We start from the raw sequence: 21,076 nt of genomic DNA, 5'->3' as shown, positions 1-21,076 counted from the left end.
TTTTATTAGGGCAGTACTTACCGCCATATTTTAATACTATATTTAATTTATAAACACAAGCTGTATCGGATATTTATAACCTAAAAGTTAAAGATTCGCTATTTAAAAACTTACATGAAAAATATTGACATACACACGATAAATGCAGAAAATTAAAATAAACTTGTAACACATAAATTTCGTCTTCAAAAATTTAACAAAACCTTCATGGTCCTGTGTACGCATATAATAAAGTTTCATAAGATATCTCAGGCCTTCCGTTTCTTACTTTTAAATCTAAAATTAAGGGTATATTATTAAATATATCCTATCATAGCATTGAGTTTTAAGTCGATCTAAAAGTTTGGAACTTGATTTGTTGACTCATTTACATGTTTGATATTATAATGTACACATCAAAAATTGTTAAATTTACATTTAAAAGAGCAACTCTTGAGATTCTGGTTGGCTTTAACAGAACTGCCTTCAGAGTCTGTGGTCAGCTTATAATGTTGAAATAATCCACGATTCAAAAGTGCAAGTAAATGCCTTCTTGAATAAAGATATGTTGATTTGTTACGCATATTTAATCAATTTTTCTTATAAAGTCAAAGTAATACATGTCTAAATAGGTGTTTTATCTGGTATTTTTATGCTTTACAAGAATTAATGACTAAAATATCAAGTATATTAGATATTTAGTTGTTCTACTACACGATAGATGGCGCTGATTGCTACGACAAAATCTGTGGAACAATCTGGAAATGTTGTTACATATGTATATTGATATAGATATAGAAAAGCATAATATTAACATTTCTAAATTTACAAGACATGATCAACAGTTTCGATTTAACAAATGCTTTATTTTGTACAACATGAATATTGAAAATGATTTTTTTTTTAAATTTCTTAAACCAAAGGGCGTAACTACTGCTTGTTCATGGTCTTCACTCCAGAACCTTCAGACTCCAGCGACCAGTTACCAATACGCTCAGTTCTGATATGATCTCCTAGAGAAATCAAAAATATAAATAAAATATAAAAATAGTCCATAGGTCGATAAGCGAATGTAAGTTTACCAATGAGGCTCAAAGTGAAAACCACGGTGTTATAGTACTGTATGTGTATATTCAATTTATAATAATTATGTATAAAATCTAATAGTGTTATTTGGTGTGATGGCAACATTTTTAAAAATAATATTGTCTACGGCAGGGATGAGCAACACGCCGCCAGTTTTGCCGCCCCATTTCTAAAATTGATTTGTTTATCGATTTTTTTTTCATCGGTGTATCGCGTTACGAAATTAATTGTAATTAAATGGTAGTACATATTAAACCGATATAATTTAAATATAACTCAAACATATATAAAGATTTAAAAAAATATTTTTTGCAAAAAAATCGAAAAATTTTAAAAATATTATGTGAGTATGAAGAAATTTTCGTTTTTGACTAAAAATGCGAAGCAAATGATATTTCTTTTTGGAAATGCGGTTGCGAACAATTATTTTCAACTATGAAATTAAATGTGTATTTGTTTTTAATTTCGTCTGATATTGATAAGCTCGCATCAAAAAACCACTGACAAATTTATTATTAAAATTTTTCAAATAAATATTTTTTTCTGTCAGTTTTCATTTTGCATTAAAACATGCATATATATCTTTACTTTTTATTTATTTTTATTATTATGTTTATTATTAAAACTATTTTTTTATATAAAATTGGCAGGTTTAATGTTGCTCACCCCTAATCTATGGCATAATGTTTAGTCTGTAACAAGAAGTTCCTGTATTTGACAATATGTAGATATAGTTCGGTCGTTTTCTGTAGTTTTTAACTATAAGTACTTATTATTTTAAGTTTTAATATAAATCATGCCATTTGTACGCTCAAATCTACTGTTTTTGTGCGGATAACGAATATTTCATTGAAATTTGAACACAATATCAATAAAATAAATTTAGTGTGAAAATCGTGTATATCTAACTGCCGAGAAATATAAGCATTTAATTATAACTAAATAAAACCACAACTAAAGGAGTGTGAAGTATTATTTTCAAGTTATAAAAAGGATTTTGAACTAATTACGAGAAAGTTCGGGTCTTGTCAAACCACTAAAGATGGCGTATATGTTTTTGCAATTAATATTTATTTTGTGAGTTTTTGAGTTATTTTTTACGTGTTACCTTTTGATGCGAGCCCTATATCAGCATTATCACTTTTTTATTATGTTCCGAAAACAATTTTTTGACATTTTATACTGTGTTTATATGTGACTTCATTCCACCGCACGAAAACAGGTTTGAATGTAAATCATAAATAATTCTGTGTAGAAATGTAAAAATATTAATAGAAACCTCTTTAAATGCGTTTAAATACATGTTAATATATTATTTTTTTAAATAAATCAACTAACTTTTGTCTCTGTAACCACTGTACAGTATTTATTTCGAATTAAATCAACTAAAGATGCCTTTAGTTAATAAAATAGATTATATAAAGTTATATTTGAAAGCAATAAATTATTCGGTTGTGTTATGTGATAAATTATAATCGTAACTAAATCTGTTGATATATGCATTGTTAAGAAAGAATAATTTTTGGTCACATATCCTCTCTTTTGGTACTTACTTAGGTGTTAATGACGAATGTAGTAAAACAAATATTTATTCGAAAAAATAATATTAAAATTATAGATTAAAAAAAGATTTCATCAAATCAAATGTCACTGTCATTAGTTTTGTGAATAGAGATTTAAAATTTTTAAAAAGAAATTAACTGTGCTTCATGAACAATGCTAAAAATTATGTAATAAAATCATTGTACATAAAAATCTGTATTTTTATTTCTTTCACATGGCAACACTAAAAGTAAACATCTGTCAATTATTTAATAAATACTCTATAATAGCATTGGTAAGTAATCTGATCTACTATAATTATATCTTTTGGTGGTATATTTTCTTTTGGGTGTGATCATAAAGGTGGGTTAATAATCTTTTCAGCAATAGAATGCCCACAGCTGGACATAGTTATCCCCACTCAATTTCACCTGTCTATCCACCTTGTGGATTTTTAATTATCAGGATCATCATCATTTTAGCCAGAGGACATCCACAGCTGGACATAGTTCTCCACCCCAGAATTCTTATTGGATCAATTGGAATCTGCCTGCATCCACCATCTCTCAATAACTAACGTTGTCATGTGTCCACCTTGTGGGTTATTACTGTCAGGATCATCTTCATTTCAGACAGAGGAAGTCCACAGCTGGACATAGTTCTCCACCCCAGAATTCCTATTGGATCAATTGGGATCTGCCTGCATCCACCATCTCTCAATAACTAACGTTGTCATGTGTCCACCTTGTGAGTTATTATTGTCAGGATCGTCATTTCAGCCAGAGGAAGTCCTCAGCTGGACATAGTTCTCCGCCCCAGAATTCCTATTGGATCAATTGGAATCTGCCTGCACACACCATCTCTCAATAACTAACGTTGTCATGTGTCCACCTTGTGGGTTATTACTGTCAGGATCGTCATTTCAGCCAGAGGAAGTCCTCAGCTGGACATAGTTCTCTGCCCCAGAATTCCTATTGGATCAATTGGAATCTGCCTGCATCCACCATCTCTCAATAACTAACGTTGTCACGTGTCCACCTTGTGAGTTATTACTGTCAGGATCGTCATTTCAGCCAGAGGAAGTCCTCAGCTGGACATAGTTCTCCGCCCCAGAATTCCTATTGGATCAATTGGAATCTGCCTGCACACACCATTTTTCAATAACTAACGTTGTCATGTGTCCACCTTGTGGGTTATTACTGTCAGGATCGTCATTTCAGCCAGAGGAAGTCCTCAGCTGGACATAGTTCTCCACCCCATAATTCCTATTGGATCAATTGGAATCTGCCTGCACCCACCATCTCTCAATGACTAACATTGTCATGTGTCCACCTTGTGAGTTATTACTGTCAGGATCATCTTCATTTCAGCCAGAGGAAGTCCTCAGCTGGACATAGTTCTCCACCCCAGAATTCCTATTGGATCAATTGGAATCTGCCTGCACACACCATTTTTCAATAACTAACATTGTCATGTGTCCACCTTGTGAGTTATTACTGTCAGTATCATCATCATTTCAGCCAGAGTATGTCCACAGCTGGACATAATTCTCCACCCCAGAATTCCTATTGGATTAATTGGAATCTGCCTGCACCCACCATCTCTCAATGACTAACATTGTCATGTGTCCACCTTGTGAGTTATTACTGTCAGGATCATCTTCATTTCAGCCAGAGGAAGTCCACAGCTGGACATAGTTCTCCACCCCAGAATTCCTATTGGATCAATTGAAATCTGCCTGCATCCACCATCTCTCAATGACTAACATTGTCATGTGTCCACCTTGTGAGTTATTACTGTCAGTATCATCATCATTTCAGCCAGAGTATGTCCACAGCTGGACATAATTCTCCGCCCCAGAATTCCTATTGGATTAATTGGAATCTGCCTGCACCCACAATCTCTCAATAACTAACATTGTCATGTGTCCACCTTGTGAGTTATTACTGTCAGTATCATCATCATTTCAGCCAGAGTATGTCCACAGCTGGACATAATTCTCCGCCCCAGAATTCCTATTGGATTAATTGGAATCTGCCTGCACCCACCATCTCTCAATGACTAACATTGTCATGTGTCCACCTTGTGAGTTATTACTGTCAGTATCATCATCATTTCAGCCAGAGTATGTCCACAGCTGGACATAATTCTCCACCCCAGAATTCCTATTGGATTAATTGGAATCTGCCTGCACCCACCATCTCTCAATGACTAACATTGTCATGTGTCCACCTTGTGAGTTATTACTGTCAGGATCATCTTCATTTCAGCCAGAGGAAGTCCACAGCTGGACATAGTTCTCCACCCCAGAATTCCTATTGGATCAATTGAAATCTGCCTGCATCCATCATCTCTCAATAACTAACGTTGTCATGTGTCCACCTGAGTTATTACTGTCAGGATCATCATCATTCAGACAGAGGACATCCATAGCTGCACATAGTTCTCCACCCCAAAATTCCTGTTCGATCAATTGAAATCTGCCTGCATCCACCATCTCCTTGTGAGTTATTACTTTCACGATCATCATCATTCAGACAAAGGATATCCACAGCTGGACATGAACTTTCCCCATAGATATCCAATCAGGCAGATTGGAAGTGGACTGTATCCAGTGTCTTATAATGATGTTAAAGTCATCCTTCTCTCAAAACTAAAACTCATATTTTAACTATCATCATCAATATTTCAGCCAGAGGATGCCGACCGTTGGACATAGTCCTTCCCCATGAGTTATCACTGCCAGGATCATCATTTTAAACAGAGGATGTATACTACTGCACATGAATTCCCAATAAACTTTTTTTTTTCAAATTCCTATAGGATCAGTCGTAAGCAACATACTTCCAGTCTCTTCCAGTACCCTCAATTAGTTTTCCATCCACATTGCGAGCTATACCTATCAATAAACTTTAACTTGGCAGAATTTTTTTTTAATATTACATTAATATTCATACACTTGACTTTTAAGACCCAAGGATGCCAACAGAAAAAACTGAACAAGCGTTCGAAAATTAAGAAATTAACTAAACATTCACATACAAATGATTACTTTGCGTTCAAAGTTGATGCCACTATTTTTTTTTATTCTGACATTATCAAGAAAAGGGTTAAGGTAATGTGATCCCATGGATTTATTCACTAGTGATCAAAAAATTACAGGAAAAGATTAATCTAGTAGTGTTTTTATATATTTTATTTTCATATCAGTCTTACAGTATGTATTGAGTGTTAAATGTCATTTTGGAATGTATATATCACCTACAATATCGATCTTATGTCCATAGTAATAAGGTTCATTTTAGCTTGCCTTATTCAGTCTGTTGATTCATTTCTCTTCTTTAGTTTTGTTATTTTTGCTTTATTTCTACTTTCAATATATAATCAACCTTATTATAATAAATATTAGATTGATTTTCGTTTACATGTTTGATATTGCATACTGCTTCATTTCCTTTTTTCTATTTGATATCTATATTATCAATCTTATTTGTCTCATAGTAAGGTTAAGTTTCATTTGTCCATCATGAAGTCTCCCTGTTGGCCACATTATTTCAGATTTCTTGTGGCTTCAACATATTATCAACCTTATGGAACTCGTATTTAGGTTAATTTTCTTTAGTGAGAGACACTTGCGTCGTTTAATACATTTTCAACCTTATGGCTTAGGCCATTAGGTTGAATTTCTTTTATGCCTCATTTTTCTTTATGTCTGGCATCTTTGAGATCTGGAATATATAAAGTATGCTCTTGGATATATTATCGACCTTATAATATCATATAGATGTCTTGAGATCAATTATAAAAGAAAGAAAGAAATCATTTATAAAAGCATTCCTTCTACTTCCTTCAATACATTGTCAACCTTATACATATGAACTTTAGGTTGTTTTTCTTTCGCACCATTGATATTACTATCTGCCATTTTGTTTTCTTGTAGGAGCATCTGTTTTATATTTAATCAACATCTCTCTTATACAATATGTCTTGCCTATGACAATTGGAATGTGTATTGTATTCTGTAATGTATTATCAACCTTATTGCTTTCAGCATTAAGTTTTATTTTCTTTGGCTTCTAGTAACTACGGAATGTGTATCTACTTCTGTTAATTATCAACCTTATGTATCTAACCATAAGATTGATTTTTCTTTAACACCTTTCACAATGCTGTCTATTCATTCGTTTTTCTGGAGGTGGCCTTTTTTATTAGACACCAGTATTACAATATTCACGTCTTGAGTCTTCAATGATATTTAAAAATGTCTTTCTTATATTCTTCGATATAATATCGACCTTATGCACATTAGATTAATTTTAGATTGTGTTTATGAAGATTTATTTATTTTTTCTGCAGATCTGTAAGTTTTTTATCTGTTCAACATCAGTATCATACAGACTACATCTCTTGTCTTTAACGTCATTAGAATGTGTGACTTCCTTCAATGTAATATCGACCTTATGTCCTTGAACATTAGATTGATTTTCGATTGTGTTCTTGAAGATTTAACTTTGTTTGCCTGTAATCTGTAAGTTTTTTTTATTTGTTCAATATCAGTATCATACTGACTATGTCTCCTGTCTTCAACGTCATTACAATGTGTGACTTCTTTCAATGTAATATCGACCTTACATCAATGTATACTAGATTGATTTTCGACTGTGTTCTTGAAGATTTATTAAAGTTTGTTTTTCTGTTGGTCTGTGAGCCTTTTCTGTTACACCTCATTATCATACAGACTATATCTCTTATTATCAATTTTATTATATTGCTCCTTCAATATAATATCAACCTTATGCATTTCACAATTAGGTTGATTTTCATTTGATTAAATAATGAATATTTTGTCTTTTTTTAAATATCTGTCGGTATTACACAATAAAGTCTTGCGTCTTCAATGTCAATTCAGAATGCATATCTTCTACTTCTTTCAATATATTATCGACCTTAGTGCTGTCACTATTAGGTTGATTTTCATTTGAATTCATAAAGATGTTTGTTAGTTCGTTTTTCTGAAGTTCCGTTTTATGTTTGAGGTGCTTCGCCAACAGATGGCGCCGTAAGCCCCTGGCTCGCGAGTACAGGGCTCCGCAGTGTGTGCACGCGTGGGGCTGGGCTCGCTCGTGACACGATGCTACATGCTCCTCTAGGCTTAGTTTATAGCCAAACTTTTTACAGCAAATCGTGCACTGAAATTATATAAGACGCTATTTAAAATCAGATTTTTTTTAATGATAGATATATTAGACACCCACTACAAAACTTAGACCTTTCCCATCATGCAAGACGAAGGGGAGAGAGTGTGCTTCCTCAGCTACTGCAGGAGGATGGTAATGGATACAATAGGTAAAAATAAATAATGTTGGAAAATAGAATGGTAGGGAAACCTAGAATGTAGTGGTTGAGGATGAATGTATGGCTAATGGAATGAAATGAAATGGGAAAATTGTAGAATGAAAGAAATAGTACGACAGATAAGATGATATGAAAGAGAAGAATGATAATAATAAAAAAAAAGAAATGAATAAATTACTAGAATTAAAAAGTCCCTGTCCCACACAAGATAGTGGAACAAGAGGTCACCAACAGCGGGGACCATATAAAAAAAAAAACTTAGACCTTTTCTTAAGATATCTGTGGGGGATATACTATAATCGCCACGCTTGGCAGGCGGGTTGGCGATCGCAATGTGGTAATGTATGCAGTACCCGGCGATAAATAATGCCAGAGCCAATCGGCTTATTTCAGCTTCGTAGAGCGTTATCTCTGTCGCACGAAATACAAACAGTCCGGTATCTATTAGGAGCTGTTACAACAAGTGTCATTTGCTTCTTTTGATAATTATTTTTATTCTTTGTATAAAATACAACAATTTTTTGTATAAATGAAGGCTTCAGGTTGAAGTAAAACAGTATTAAAATTTCATTGATTTTTATTTAGAAAGGGATTCGCCGAGTTTTGAAGGCATACCGCAATTAGAAACAAAAGTGTTGCCATCTATAAGAAAAAAATAAATTAAAAAAAAATAGACTCGAACCCAAAACATCGCAATCTACCCAACCCCACCAAACCGAAAATCTAATAGCGCACAGTGAAAAGAAGCGCAAAGCGAGGTATTTATTTTTTCTGAAATCATTTTTGTATAGAACATACTATACATTAATTGGCAGCAAATAAGCCATACATTTACCCTTTAAAACTTTACACCAGTGATTCCCAAAGTGGTCTATAACGACCCCTAGGGGTCTATGACAACCTGCAAGGGGTCTACGTCAGCGAAAAAAAATTTGGGGGTCCATGAAATGAAAATGGAGGTCCACGATAGTGGATCTCAACACAATCTCTGATAGTACCTATTTACTTACATCATACTATCTTATAATATCAAAACATTTACATTACTTATAAAAGTACCTATGAAATTAAAAATTTATTATATATGTTTATAAAATTGTGTAAGTTGTTGGATGTTGGTATTCGCTTTGTGGTCGCAATACATTTTGAACATACACTAAACTTCACTACCGTTAGAAATTTACAGGAAATCAATATCAGGTAGGTAGGGGGTCTACCCAACACGGAAAAACATGGCAAGGGGTCTACGACACAAAAAAGTTTGGGGAACTCTGCTCTACACCTATATCTAATCACCCTGTATTTTGTCTTTCAGAATAAATGTTAATGGTGAATAAAACTTTTCAAAGGAGACTGGTGATGAAAAATTAAATGCAGAAGTGTGCCTACCTCGTACTTCTTCAGTCCCAGGTGTCGGCGCCGATGGGCGCGCAGGTTTGAACTGGAAATGCAGCGCTGGGGACAAACGTCACAGGAGTATGGACGCTCTCCTGTGTGCTTCCTGAAGTATACAAAACACAATTACATACATGTATATATATGTATGTATATATATATATATATATATATATATATATATATACTTATATATATATATATATATATATTATGTATATTCAGGTCTGAGAATAGATCAAGAATCTTCTTCCAATTCCAAAGTGATTTGTGAATAAAAGAAAAGAGTATACAAGAACACATAAAGAATGAAATATGTTTTAGGCATGACAGAAAAATTGGGGTTTCATATGCGGTCCACAAAAGTTTATCTGGCTTCCATTGTGAAGAACTATACACCTATCCCCAGATTTACACGGTACTTGTTTTACACGTTTTCGCTTTTACACGGTTTTCCAAAAAAGTTCTTTTTCTTTTAATAACCGATTTTATTACCACTCTCATATTGTAAATATTTCTGCTTCAAACATCGAATCGGCACAAATAACTTCGAGTGATAAAAGTGAATTCGAACCTTCGAATCCGAAAAAAAGAATGAGAGTAATTTCTTTTTTGTTCTTCTGTTTAATGTATATTGTAATTAAATAAAAAAAATAGTTTTTCCGTAATATATTAAATATTTAAACTTGTCAATACATTTTATTTTTATTTCTGTGTACACCTAAAATCACAACTGTTAAATAGCAAAATCATGCATTTTTTGCAAGTTTTTCGATTTACACGGTTTTGACTCGAAAATTTTTAATTTTCGATTTACACGTTTTTCTCAGGAACGTATCCACCGTGTAAATCGGGGGATAGCTGTATTGACTCGACTTCACCTGTCTATGTAGACAAATAATTCAAGAAGTTCAGAGACTGTCTGATATACAAATTTCTATAATTAAATTCAATCATCACAAATTTGATAATGTGAATATGATAGAAATCTAGCTACAGATGTATATACCTTATATGAACTGTTAGTGATGACTTCTGAGTTGTACGGAAACCGCAGTGCGGGCACACATGCTGTTTCTCCCCGGTGTGCGTCAACTGATGCTTATGAAGATAGTCTTGTCTGGTGAACACACGTCCGCAACTCTGAAATGTCAACTTTGATGGTGAAAATTACAACTTGTCATACTTTTCCCAGAACTTCCCTTGGACATAGCCCACCCTAATATATTTATATAAATCCCTAACATAGGCGTTTGTTGGCCTCCATGAGTGATTATTTGTCAATAAGACCTGAAAAAGACCATGCCATAAGTCGAAATTGGCTACACATATTGGTCAGATGGAATATTTCATAGTTTCTTGAATGTAAATCAACAGCTTTGACAAATTCATGATTTGTTTGCAACTGAAAGGGATGGACACAACATTGGCACATGATATTGACATACTTTTCCCATGAAATCTATTATTTTTATTTTATTTTAAATGTATGGTATGTTATATGAAGCAGAATGAAAGGCTATTCCAGATGGAATATCATTTCGAATGATGTTAATGCTTTTTAACTTGGAAACCTGCACATGCCACTGCAATGATATTAGTCAAGAAAATGGGCAATTGCTGCCCAGTTGGGACTTGCAATAACCTATAGCCATGTTCACCAAAAATTCTTACAAGAAATTTCCTCGAATATATGTCTACAGAAAACTCAAAGAAGAAGGATTAAAGCTACATCTTGCCTGAAAATAGATAGCATAGGCAGCTATGTGTTATTGAGAAAATTTGGTTTATGGAGAAAAAAGTGTATGTACAACATGTTTTATACAAGATCCCTAAAATAATCTTCCTTTGCAGGATATATCATTAAAAGCTACAGAATAGGATTCTCAAATGAGCATTGAAAGAAGAAATTTTTTTACATCTCTTATTGAGAGATGAAACGTTTTGTTTTTAATAAATTTATTTATATTTATATCTATATAACAAAAAAATAAATTAATTAGTTTTTCCATTGATCTTAGAGTCATTGGAAATTATTGTTATTTTAGTTTATTAAAGTACATAGGATGATTATTGTAAATTATTTATATAGATAAATAAATAAATCATTTAGCAGCAAAGCAAATTACACTTACAATTAAATCAATTTATATTTTTTATTTATTTAATATTCTTTAATGTACATAGTAGCGTACTATTAAATAGTTTCAAAATAATAACCAAAAAAGTACAATACATGGTCTTATCACATGAGGCAATCTCTTACAGACAACAATAGTATGGAAAAGGTGGATGTATAAATAATGGGAAGGTAATGTTTACAAAACATACATATATACAAACATACATACATACACATATGTAAACATATTTCTATTGGTATGTGAAAGGCCAATAACTTCTGGGAGTACAATGCCCTCTAGGACAGATACTAAATAATAATTAATTTTAATATGTAGTAATCTGAATTTTCAAAATACCTTTATATACTTTATTATCTTTAAGTAATTTATTATTTATGAAACCATCAATTTTTCCATAGGGTTTACCATACTTTCAGTTAAAAAGAAAGCAAATATGCCATACATTAATTTCTTTAAAGCTTTATACCTGTTTCTAATCATACTGTATATTTTCCTCATACTTTGTAAAAGAATAATAAGAAATGTCATAGAGAAAAATAAAAGCCAAAAAAAATGTAAAAAACAAAAATCAAAAATTGCAAACAAATAAGACTGACAAAGAAAAAAAATAAAAGCAAAATAAAGTAATAAAGTGATATAGAATAATAATAGAATATTAGAAAATGTAAAAATAATGAGGAATGAATGAAAGGATACAGAGCGAAAGAGAAAGACAGTAGAATTTGGAAAGAAAGAAATGAACGAAAGACAATGTGACGCGTGAAAGAAGAGAAAGCAAATAAAAAAATATCTGTGAAAAAATTAAATAAATGTTAACAAAAAGTCCCTGTCCCACACCAGATAGGGGTATGAGAGGCTCCTAATAGTGGGGGCCATAAAAAATAATCATACTGTATAAATCATAAAAAGTACACCCTGTGAGATCAAATCAGATATGAGATAAATAGATGAATTAAAGTGAAAAATATCCTGCCACTGGGGCAGTCCACATAAAAGGTCACAGAAAAGATATTCACTGGGGCCATAAAGTTCTTGAGCGGAGAACAGAGAACAGCATACAGTACAAGATGTTCCCCTTAAATGTGAACATATAACTGTTTAGTTCTTTTTGGAAATCTATAAGGGAGACCTAAATCCAGCTGTGGGCGGCTTACGGCTGAAATGTTGACAGTACTGACCTCACAAACAAAATTCTTCTTTTTCTCCGCATTATGCACTTCCATATGGTTTCGTAAGCTTATCTTTGTGTTAAATAATTTATAACATTTCAAACATTTAAATATATCCTCGGGCAATTCAACTTGTATGTTTTCTCTGTGATTTCTCATGTGGTTTTCATACATTCTACGTTTCGGGAGATATCTATTGCAAACATTACATTGATAGCCATCTTGCAAGCCTTTACAATAGTGAATCTCATGTCCTAGTCTTGTTTTTCTACTTTTAAACCTCTTTTCACAGCCGAAGCACTTGTATAAGCCACCTTTTTCAATACCATGGTATACTGAATTATGGTCTGTAAAGATTTCCATACTTTTAAAGTCACTTCTGCAAATGTTGCAGTAAGTTGGTGTACGCACTGGTTTATATCTGGATTTCATTTTACTTTTCGTCTTTCCGTCGCATTTTTGTGACGTTTCAGAATCACTAACAGCATCTGAATCGTGGAAGACATCAATTTGTGATTTTATATACTCGTGATTTTCAATATCATCTTTTTCAACTTTAATAACACAAGAATTATCTACTATATCCAAGGAATCGTTTGAAGTTTTACGTGATATAATTTCTTGTAATTTCTTATGAGTTTCACTGCAAATTACTTTGAATTCGTGAAACTTTTCTAACAGCTCATAACAATTTTCGCATGCCTTATTAGGGTGATTTATTTCCGTTACATCTATATTTAAACAATAACGTATTTTGTCTATTAACTCGTTTTTAAACTTCGTGCTGTTTTCTGTATTGTTTGATAAAATTTCTCTCTCGGCGTCTTTGCTCCAACAAAACCTACATATGTCGTCTTGTTGAAAGTATTCATAGTTATATCTATCGGAGTTCACTGTTATGTGATACTGCGACATGATATCGCAAATAAAATATAATACTTTAGTGACAATAATAAATAATGGTTAACAAAATATTTACACGAACATTGACACTTGAATATAACCTCTGTTTTGACATATGTCAATCAGTATGGCTGACAAATAAATTAACCATAAATATTAATTCTGCCTCTGTATATTTTATTTCGACTGGTATTAAATAATTGTTTAATAATTATAAACATATTTAAAACTCTTTATTTTAAATTATACTACACGCATAATTTATTTACACGCATAGTTAATATATATTCTGAAATAGTGAAAAAAGAAAATTACACATATTATTAAAAATAATTTGAATACTACAGGATACTGAACCATTAATAACTGTAAATGTATTCAATATTAAAGTTATGTGAAAACCATACAGATTTGAAAGGTCTTTCGTGGTCATTTTCTTAAGAATGGTCTCAAGATATCTTATGGAATGTACCAATGTATATTGCTGGCGAATATTTTCATATGCTTCTTCTTGAAAAATCCAAAAGATATATCAGACTTGCAATTGCCACGCTGTAACATTGTGCATAGGTTGCACAATAATTCATTTTCGAATACTGCTTAAGAAGCAGAAAAATTATTGTAACATCAATGGCCCATGCCAAGGTTCCTCCGGGAACCTACGAGCTTCACTACCTTAAAAGAGATCTTCGGCTAGGCGCTTTCTGCATACTACTTCCTCGAACTCGCTGAATCTGTAAATGTCAGTTTGGGCAGTTTTCGCATAAAGAAGCAAATAACATTAATTCTTCCTTTACACACTAGTTGCCCCTAACGCTGGTGACGCCCGAATTGAAGTTAGAGCTCGATTTGAAGTCTATTTCGCAAGAATGATTTAACACGAAAGTTTTGTTCCTACTGGCTAGCAATATGGAGCGTGAATGGTCACATTGTTTTATTTAATACAGGATAAAGAACGCCCCTGACCGGGGAGACTAGATATCTACTACTAACCCAAAACATTTATTACGAATATCTTTCAATAATATATTTGATCAATAGGAAGCTGTAGCGTTCACGCTCCATATTGCTAGCCAATATGGCCACAATACTTTTATATCAAATCATTCTGGCGCGTTAGATTTGAAATTCGAACGCCAATTTGAATTTAGACGCCATCAGTGATGTGTACGCTGTCGTTGTGTTAGGTCGTGTAAATTATAATCTTTGTACACGTGGGAATATACCTTCTTCGATCACTTCACATCTTGGTTATCATCTTCCTTGCCAACATACTCGTACAGTAAATTACTTCTACCCGCTAATCTCCTGTATTGGAAACCTCGACATGATCATAGTGGCCAGTAATATGGAGTGTGAACGTTACAGAGCTATTTTTAGAAACCAGGCATTCAGCAAGATACCTTCGAGACAATTTATATTGTCAAGGATCAGAAATTGAGATGCATAGTTTATATGTTGATTTATTCTAGAAAACAAAAAGAAATCGTCTATGGAAACCATTTCTAATTTCTTATCTAATTATAACTAGATAAACAATGTAATTATATTCTTAAAAGAATTTCTGTTTCTCATATTATTAAACATATAAAAAATATATTAATAAAATTAGAAATGACTTTAGGTAAAATTAGTAACTTTTTTGTAGACGTCTATAAATTATTATTTAATAAATTAATTAAACAAGAACATATAACGTAAAATTTTTTTTTAGGTTACCACAAAAAATGTCAGAGTTTGTTGAGGGCTCCAAGTGATAAAATTAGATTTCTCCTATCAAAATATAAAGGAATGCCAACAAGTAAGAGGTAATACTTACCATAAACTGCCGGCTCTTCAACATCCTGCTTCAGCTGCACCTAGTCAAAGCGGTTTAACTAGTCATGGTCTTTTATACAACAATCTATTTACATTAGGTGTTATGGATCAGCCTCTGTGCAGGGAGTATGTGGAAGATGACTGCTACCCACTACTCAGGTGTATGGAGGTAGCACCCTAAAGGATTACCTATCTCAACATCAAGTGTATGCTGGGATTTCTCAAGGAGTTGGATTAGATCAGTGCCTTTGGAATTAGCCTAGTTGCCATAAAATTAGAGTCTTCAGGCAGTCATGTACACAAGCATGCACTAAATGATCCTACATGGTTATATGAATGAAATACATGGTGATTTAAAACAATATTTAATGTCATACATTTCATTAATAATGAAAATAATGGAACATTTTCTTAAAAACTATCTTAAATCTATTTTACTATACACATTAAAGATGATTCTCGGCTAAGGATTATGACAAAATTAATTGAACGGAGGAACAGACTGTTATAACCCGTATAACTTTATATTCAGACTTAAAAAAAAAACTTAATGTCAAGGCATGTCCACAGATAATATATGTTCAGTCCTGACACATAAGATGCATCCAGTTTTATTAAAAAAAATATTCCTTATTACTTTTTTGAATGTTTACACTTAACATCAAATACAGAACAGGTATGAAATAGTATCTTATAACATTTTCTCTTAAAAAATTAGTCCACAATATATTTATTCCTCTTGTCTTTCATTGTCTTTATCCTTCTTCTTCTTCTTTTTCTTCTCTTTACGTACAGCACTGCCATCTGTTTGTTCATCAGCTGCCTCTACTGTTGTATCAACTTCTGCGTTTTCTTCCTGGTCGCGTTTTTTCTTTTTCTTCTTTTTCTCTGACTTAACTTCTACTGAATTATCAGGATCCTCTGCATTAGCTGTGCTCGCTGTACGTTTCCTACTGCTATCTGTTTCCATGTCACCGTTCTCGTCTTTCGCTGCTTCTTTTTTGACTTTCATATCTACGTAACTGTTGAGCCATTCCGAAGGTGTGTTCTCATTAGGTTTACCATATTTATCTAACTTGCCTTGTTGAATTAATGTTTTCTTCTGTGAGGCTTTTGGTCCTAGACCCCATTTTCTAGGGTATGTGTCTCTTTCCATTATTACTCGTTTTAATTTAGCAACTACTCCATGGTCACAGGATGCCATTGTGGCGGTTGTCATTAGGGCTACGGCTAATGCAACAGCCTCACCTTTAGTTGTAACTATGACTATTTCCTGGTCTATCTCTATACCATCCTCATACCGCAGTACTCCAGGTAAGAGGACTTTGGCACCATAACAAACGGCGTTGACTGCACTGTCCTTAATGAATATTCTCTTATGTGCAATAAGTAAACCTTCGAGAGGTTTAATTACTCTACGGAGGTATGTTTCATCTTTATGATTTTCGTATGCCCATTGGGCGTCTAGTATGTCATGCATGGTAACCATCCCCTCCTGCTCGCCCTGGATACCTGAGCGAACTCTGCGGAGTTCTATCATCTGTCCACCTACTCCCAGCATCAGACCTAAATGTACACACATTGTACGAATATAGGATCCAGCTTCACAACTCACCCAGAAAACTCCAATGTTTTTCTCCTGATCGAAATCCAGCAGTTTACTGTCATAGACTGACCTGACACGGAGCTGACGTTTCACGGCAGATATAAGAGGCGGACGTTGGAACAAGGCGCCGCGAAGTTTCTCCAGACCCTGGGTGACCTTCTTCAGGTTTTCCACCGCGGAGTGGAGGCTGAAGACAGCGACGTACTCTTTGCCGGCGTTCTGCTGCGACTTGACCAGCCTCGTCGCTCTGTCGATACATACTATCAAGCAACCAGTCACTTTAGGGTCGAGGGTGCCGCTGTGGCCAGTCTTCTCCACTTTCAGAATGCGCTTGATCCATGAAACCACTTCATGCGAGCTCGGGTTACTAGGCTTGTCCACGTTGATAAAGCCGGACTTGATGTATTCGCTGATGGGACGTTTGAGCGGGGAATGGCCGAATGGTAGCGGCGTGTAGTGATTCGTACGAACATTGAGTCGGTCAAAATTTTTCAATAACAGAGGCCAATATGCCGTATCTAACTTGGTGACGCTTTCCGACGGCTCGATTTTAAAATCGCCGAGCTTCTGAAACGCACCCAGACTTACTTGTTCTTTGTTTTTCTTCTTCTTTTTCTCAGAAAACACCTCGGTGCCGGGCTGCAGAACTTCTGTCATTATTAATATTTAATTGTTCAATTTATAAAATTTGTAACTATTGGTCCACACACATTTAACGATTTAGTGCAGCACACGTGCGGATTCAAAAGGTTAGTTCGTGTTATTGTTTTTATTACTTCCTCGATGAAAAAAGGCAAAAGTTTTTAATACATACAGCCAAATCTAATTGTACAAGAAAAAAAATTTGTGATTAATTTTACAAAACGTTTAATGCGTATGCATTTTATAATTATATTTACCAATTATAATATGAGTTTTTACCAAATATGATACATTAATCTTACCTGTATTACGATAAAAGGGTATTTTTACATTTTGAAAAGAATCGTGATTCTGCCAGCTTAAACAAAATTGTTAGCAAAGTTCTTTAAAAGAATAAATTCTAAATTATTGTACAATATATGTTTGTTTAATTTCAGTTGCTTATAATAAAAATTAAATTGGTATTAATTCACACTTATAACGCAACAGCAACGGCGAACTATTACATAATAAATTTATTCAGGTTTTAAATATACTTTGTCGATTTGTAATATAACACATATACTGTAAAGAAACAAATAATAACTATTATTTATAAAATTACTTATAAACCGTTTCGATGGCAAATGTATAGCTGAAATTTTAATGTCATTGTCATTCACACTGGTTGTCATACGCCAAGTTTGTATAACGGCGTGGTGTTTTCATTTAAAAACTTAACAAATTGTAATTAAATACACAATGGCCGGCGTTCTATTTGAAGATATATTCAACGTCAAAGACATGGATCCAGAAGGGAAGAAATTCGATCGTGTCAGTAGATTGCATTGCGAATCGGAGTCATTTAAAATGGATCTCATATTGGATATAAACTCCTGGATTTATCCGATGGAACTTGGTGACAAATTCAGATTGGTGTTAGCTACAACGCTCAGAGAGAACGGGTATCCGGACGGAGGCGAGTGGAACCCGCTGGAGACGGAGGGCAACAGGGCAGACAGCTTCGAGTATGTTATGTCCGGAAAAGTCTATAGGTTAGTTTTTTTTTCTAATCTTGAGATATTACATTGGTTCCATAGCGTTAACCATATAAGATAATTTGCCAGAAGAGCAAAATTTGATAGAAATTATATTAAAGTTAAACTTTCATATGCCATCTCTATAATAGCATCTTCAACTTGTATTTACGACCATTCCATATGTGCCCAGATCTGAAATAAACCCACAACAACCTCAGATGGGTTTTCTTATGTGGTCACTTTAACAATATTATTAATACAGTAGTGGTGAAACTCATTCTCCTGCTTTATTATTACTTCAAAATCCACAGCAAAAGGATTTTTTACTTGTTTTTGTTTAATAAACTCTTTAAATTGGTCATGTTTAATGCCGGTATGAGCCACATGTGCACACTTACTATAAAATGGTGGTCCTTTTAACTGTTTCCAACTTTCTGAAGTGCATTAATATTGGATATATATCACCACAAGTTGTTGGGTGTTTCACTAACATAAAATATCAACTTTGGGTTGTTTATTGAGTCCAGACAGAAATCAGATGCTTCACCAATAAAAGATAAATGAAAAGATTGTTAGGATATGCTACTTGTGTATTGTAATACTGTATAAAATTGTTCAAATACTGTATAAAAGTTACTAATTTTATGATATAGATGTAAAAGCTATATAGGGAAGAATTTATTTTTAATCTTTGTGTATAAATTGATCACTCTGAAAGAATGATACAACCAATGACTTCTGGCTCTTTAAAGTCTTTAAGGACAGATAGAGAAGTTAAGATCACCATGTTAATATATCTGAAACCATTAATTTTTTACCATAAATCAATTGACAACAAATGAACTATAAATTCACTCCTTTACACCTTATAAACCTATAACTAATCGTTTTATCACGTTTACAGATATTTTATCCAATGATGGAATCTGTTACGTAACTCTAAAACTTTTAATCACTGTCATCAGGATAGAAGGTGATGAAGCAGCAATGGAACCGGCATCGCGGTTAGCTGCCTATGTTTCCTTTGGTGGACTGCTCATGAGGCTACAGGGTGATGCAAATAATTTACACGGCTTCGAGGTGGACCAACACATGTACCTTCTCATGAAGAAGTTAGCTTTTTAGAAATCAAATTTATTATAAATTGACAATAAGAATAATTAAGTTTATTAGTGTAAAATTTCTGTAATTTTATCAGAGATTAAAGTTAAAAAGCTTCCGAAATGTGTACAGGCAATGGAAGACTTTGATAGATTCTCGGTGGCTGTGGTTGGTAACAGATTCCAATAGTTAGAAGATGGAAATGTTAAAACTGTGGTGATGAAATATCTTTAATATAATTATCCATATAAAATATATCTTTTAAGAGTGATGATGCAGACTAATTGGAATGAGCTATACATTTACCTGTTTTAAACCCTAGAGCAGAGTTCCCCAAACTTTTTTGCGTTGTGGATCCCTTGCCATGTTTTTCCGTGTTGGGTAGACCCCCTACTTACCTGATATTGATTTCCTGTAAATTTCTAACTGTAGTGAAGTTTGGTGTTAAAAACTTATAGTAAATACACATGTTAATTTACACATTTATTAATTGAATTTAAATTAAAACTACTCAAAATAAAATTTTGTATCTGTTATATAAAATATATGTAACATTAAATAAACAATTTTTTTCCTTCATAGGTACATTTATAAATAATGTAAATGTTTTGATATTATAAGATAGTATGATGTAAGTAAATAGGTACTATCGGTGTATGTGTTGAGATTCACTATCGTGGACCCCATTTTCATTTCATGGACCCCTAAATTTGTTTTCCCTGACATAGACCCCTTGCAGGTTGTCATAGACCCCCAGGGGTCTATATAGACCACTTTGGGAATCACTGCCCTAGAAGAATAAACACCGGTGGTTTAGTTTCAGCAGGTCCATAAATATTTTAAGTCACCGGTTTTTTGGCGTTTATTGTGGTAAAACGTATGACCTTACTAACATAACATACTTATAAATTAAAAGATATATAAAATAAATTTGGTAAATTTTTAGAATTTTCTTTAGTAGTATTATTAAACATGTTTCATGCCACAGCAATTTTTGAAGATTTTCCATTCTGGCTGCATGGAGTGCATAGAAACACACTTTAAAAATTAAAAAAGTCATTTAAAACAAACGGTTTACACTTTTTCACTGAAAAGTTATAATTAGCGGGTAAAAGTTATAAATTTCAATATGTATGTACATACCTGATGTGAAGTTATCTATATTCAAGCCTACAATTCATTTGTTTAAGAATCCTTTGTTGTTCAATGAGAAGTGCAAATGACCTGAATGGAAAGTGCAGCGTGGGTGGTATATGCCTCATGGCATGGAATGTGTTAAAAAAAAATTGAGGAGACTAAAATCAAAGCATGAAGTTC

General features: G+C 33.3%; 3 protein-coding genes across 3 annotated transcripts; 1 reads left to right on the top strand and 2 right to left on the bottom strand.

Moving 5' to 3' along the window:
- Positions 1–7,456: 7,456 nt before the first annotated feature.
- On the bottom strand, positions 7,457–13,662 carry LOC137926338 (zinc finger protein OZF-like). The gene is made up of 4 exons (XM_068769942.1): positions 12,680–13,662; positions 10,367–10,500; positions 9,352–9,463; positions 7,457–7,796 (listed from the first exon to the last, which is right to left on the bottom strand). Exons 1-4 carry the CDS (start codon positions 13,583–13,585, stop codon positions 7,479–7,481), a joined length of 1,470 nt encoding a protein of 489 aa, XP_068626043.1. The 5' UTR covers positions 13,586–13,662; the 3' UTR covers positions 7,457–7,478.
- A 2,198-nt stretch (positions 13,663–15,860) lies between these two features.
- Nop60B (dyskerin pseudouridine synthase 1 Nop60B) lies at positions 15,861–17,740 on the bottom strand. Its single transcript, XM_068769733.1, has one exon. It carries the CDS (start codon positions 17,652–17,654, stop codon positions 16,122–16,124), a length of 1,533 nt encoding a protein of 510 aa, XP_068625834.1. The 5' UTR covers positions 17,655–17,740; the 3' UTR covers positions 15,861–16,121.
- A 567-nt stretch (positions 17,741–18,307) lies between these two features.
- Polr2H (DNA-directed RNA polymerases I, II, and III subunit Rpb8) lies at positions 18,308–20,653 on the top strand. The gene is made up of 2 exons (XM_068769901.1): positions 18,308–18,673; positions 19,624–20,653. Exons 1-2 carry the CDS (start codon positions 18,381–18,383, stop codon positions 19,781–19,783), a joined length of 453 nt encoding a protein of 150 aa, XP_068626002.1. The 5' UTR covers positions 18,308–18,380; the 3' UTR covers positions 19,784–20,653.
- Positions 20,654–21,076: the final 423 nt, after the last annotated feature.

This window comes from Battus philenor, unplaced genomic scaffold (genome assembly GCF_028537555.1).
Source record: "Battus philenor isolate CCGP_79_NKW_IND1 unplaced genomic scaffold, ilBatPhil1.0.hap1 SCAF_29, whole genome shotgun sequence".
NCBI classification, from domain to species: domain Eukaryota; kingdom Metazoa; phylum Arthropoda; class Insecta; order Lepidoptera; family Papilionidae; genus Battus; species Battus philenor.
This window is presented reverse-complemented; position numbering and strand designations above follow the sequence as displayed.

Bases quoted from the DNA above. Each gene is read 5' to 3' on its own strand.
- LOC137926338 (XM_068769942.1), bottom strand. From the start codon at position 13,585: ATGTCGCAGTATCACATAACAGTGAACTCCGATAGATATAACTATGAA. The intron at 10,501-12,679 runs GTCAGTACTGTC...TTGACATTTCAG, and splicing joins AGAAGAATTTTGTTTGTGAG to AGTTGCGGACGTGTGTTCAC. The intron at 9,464-10,366 runs GTATATACATCT...TGTATACTTCAG, and splicing joins TCACTAACAGTTCATATAAG to GAAGCACACAGGAGAGCGTC.
- Nop60B (XM_068769733.1), bottom strand. From the start codon at position 17,654: ATGACAGAAGTTCTGCAGCCCGGCACCGAGGTGTTTTCTGAGAAAAAG.
- Polr2H (XM_068769901.1), top strand. From the start codon at position 18,381: ATGGCCGGCGTTCTATTTGAAGATATATTCAACGTCAAAGACATGGAT. The intron at 18,674-19,623 runs GTTAGTTTTTTT...CACTGTCATCAG, and splicing joins ATGTCCGGAAAAGTCTATAG to GATAGAAGGTGATGAAGCAG.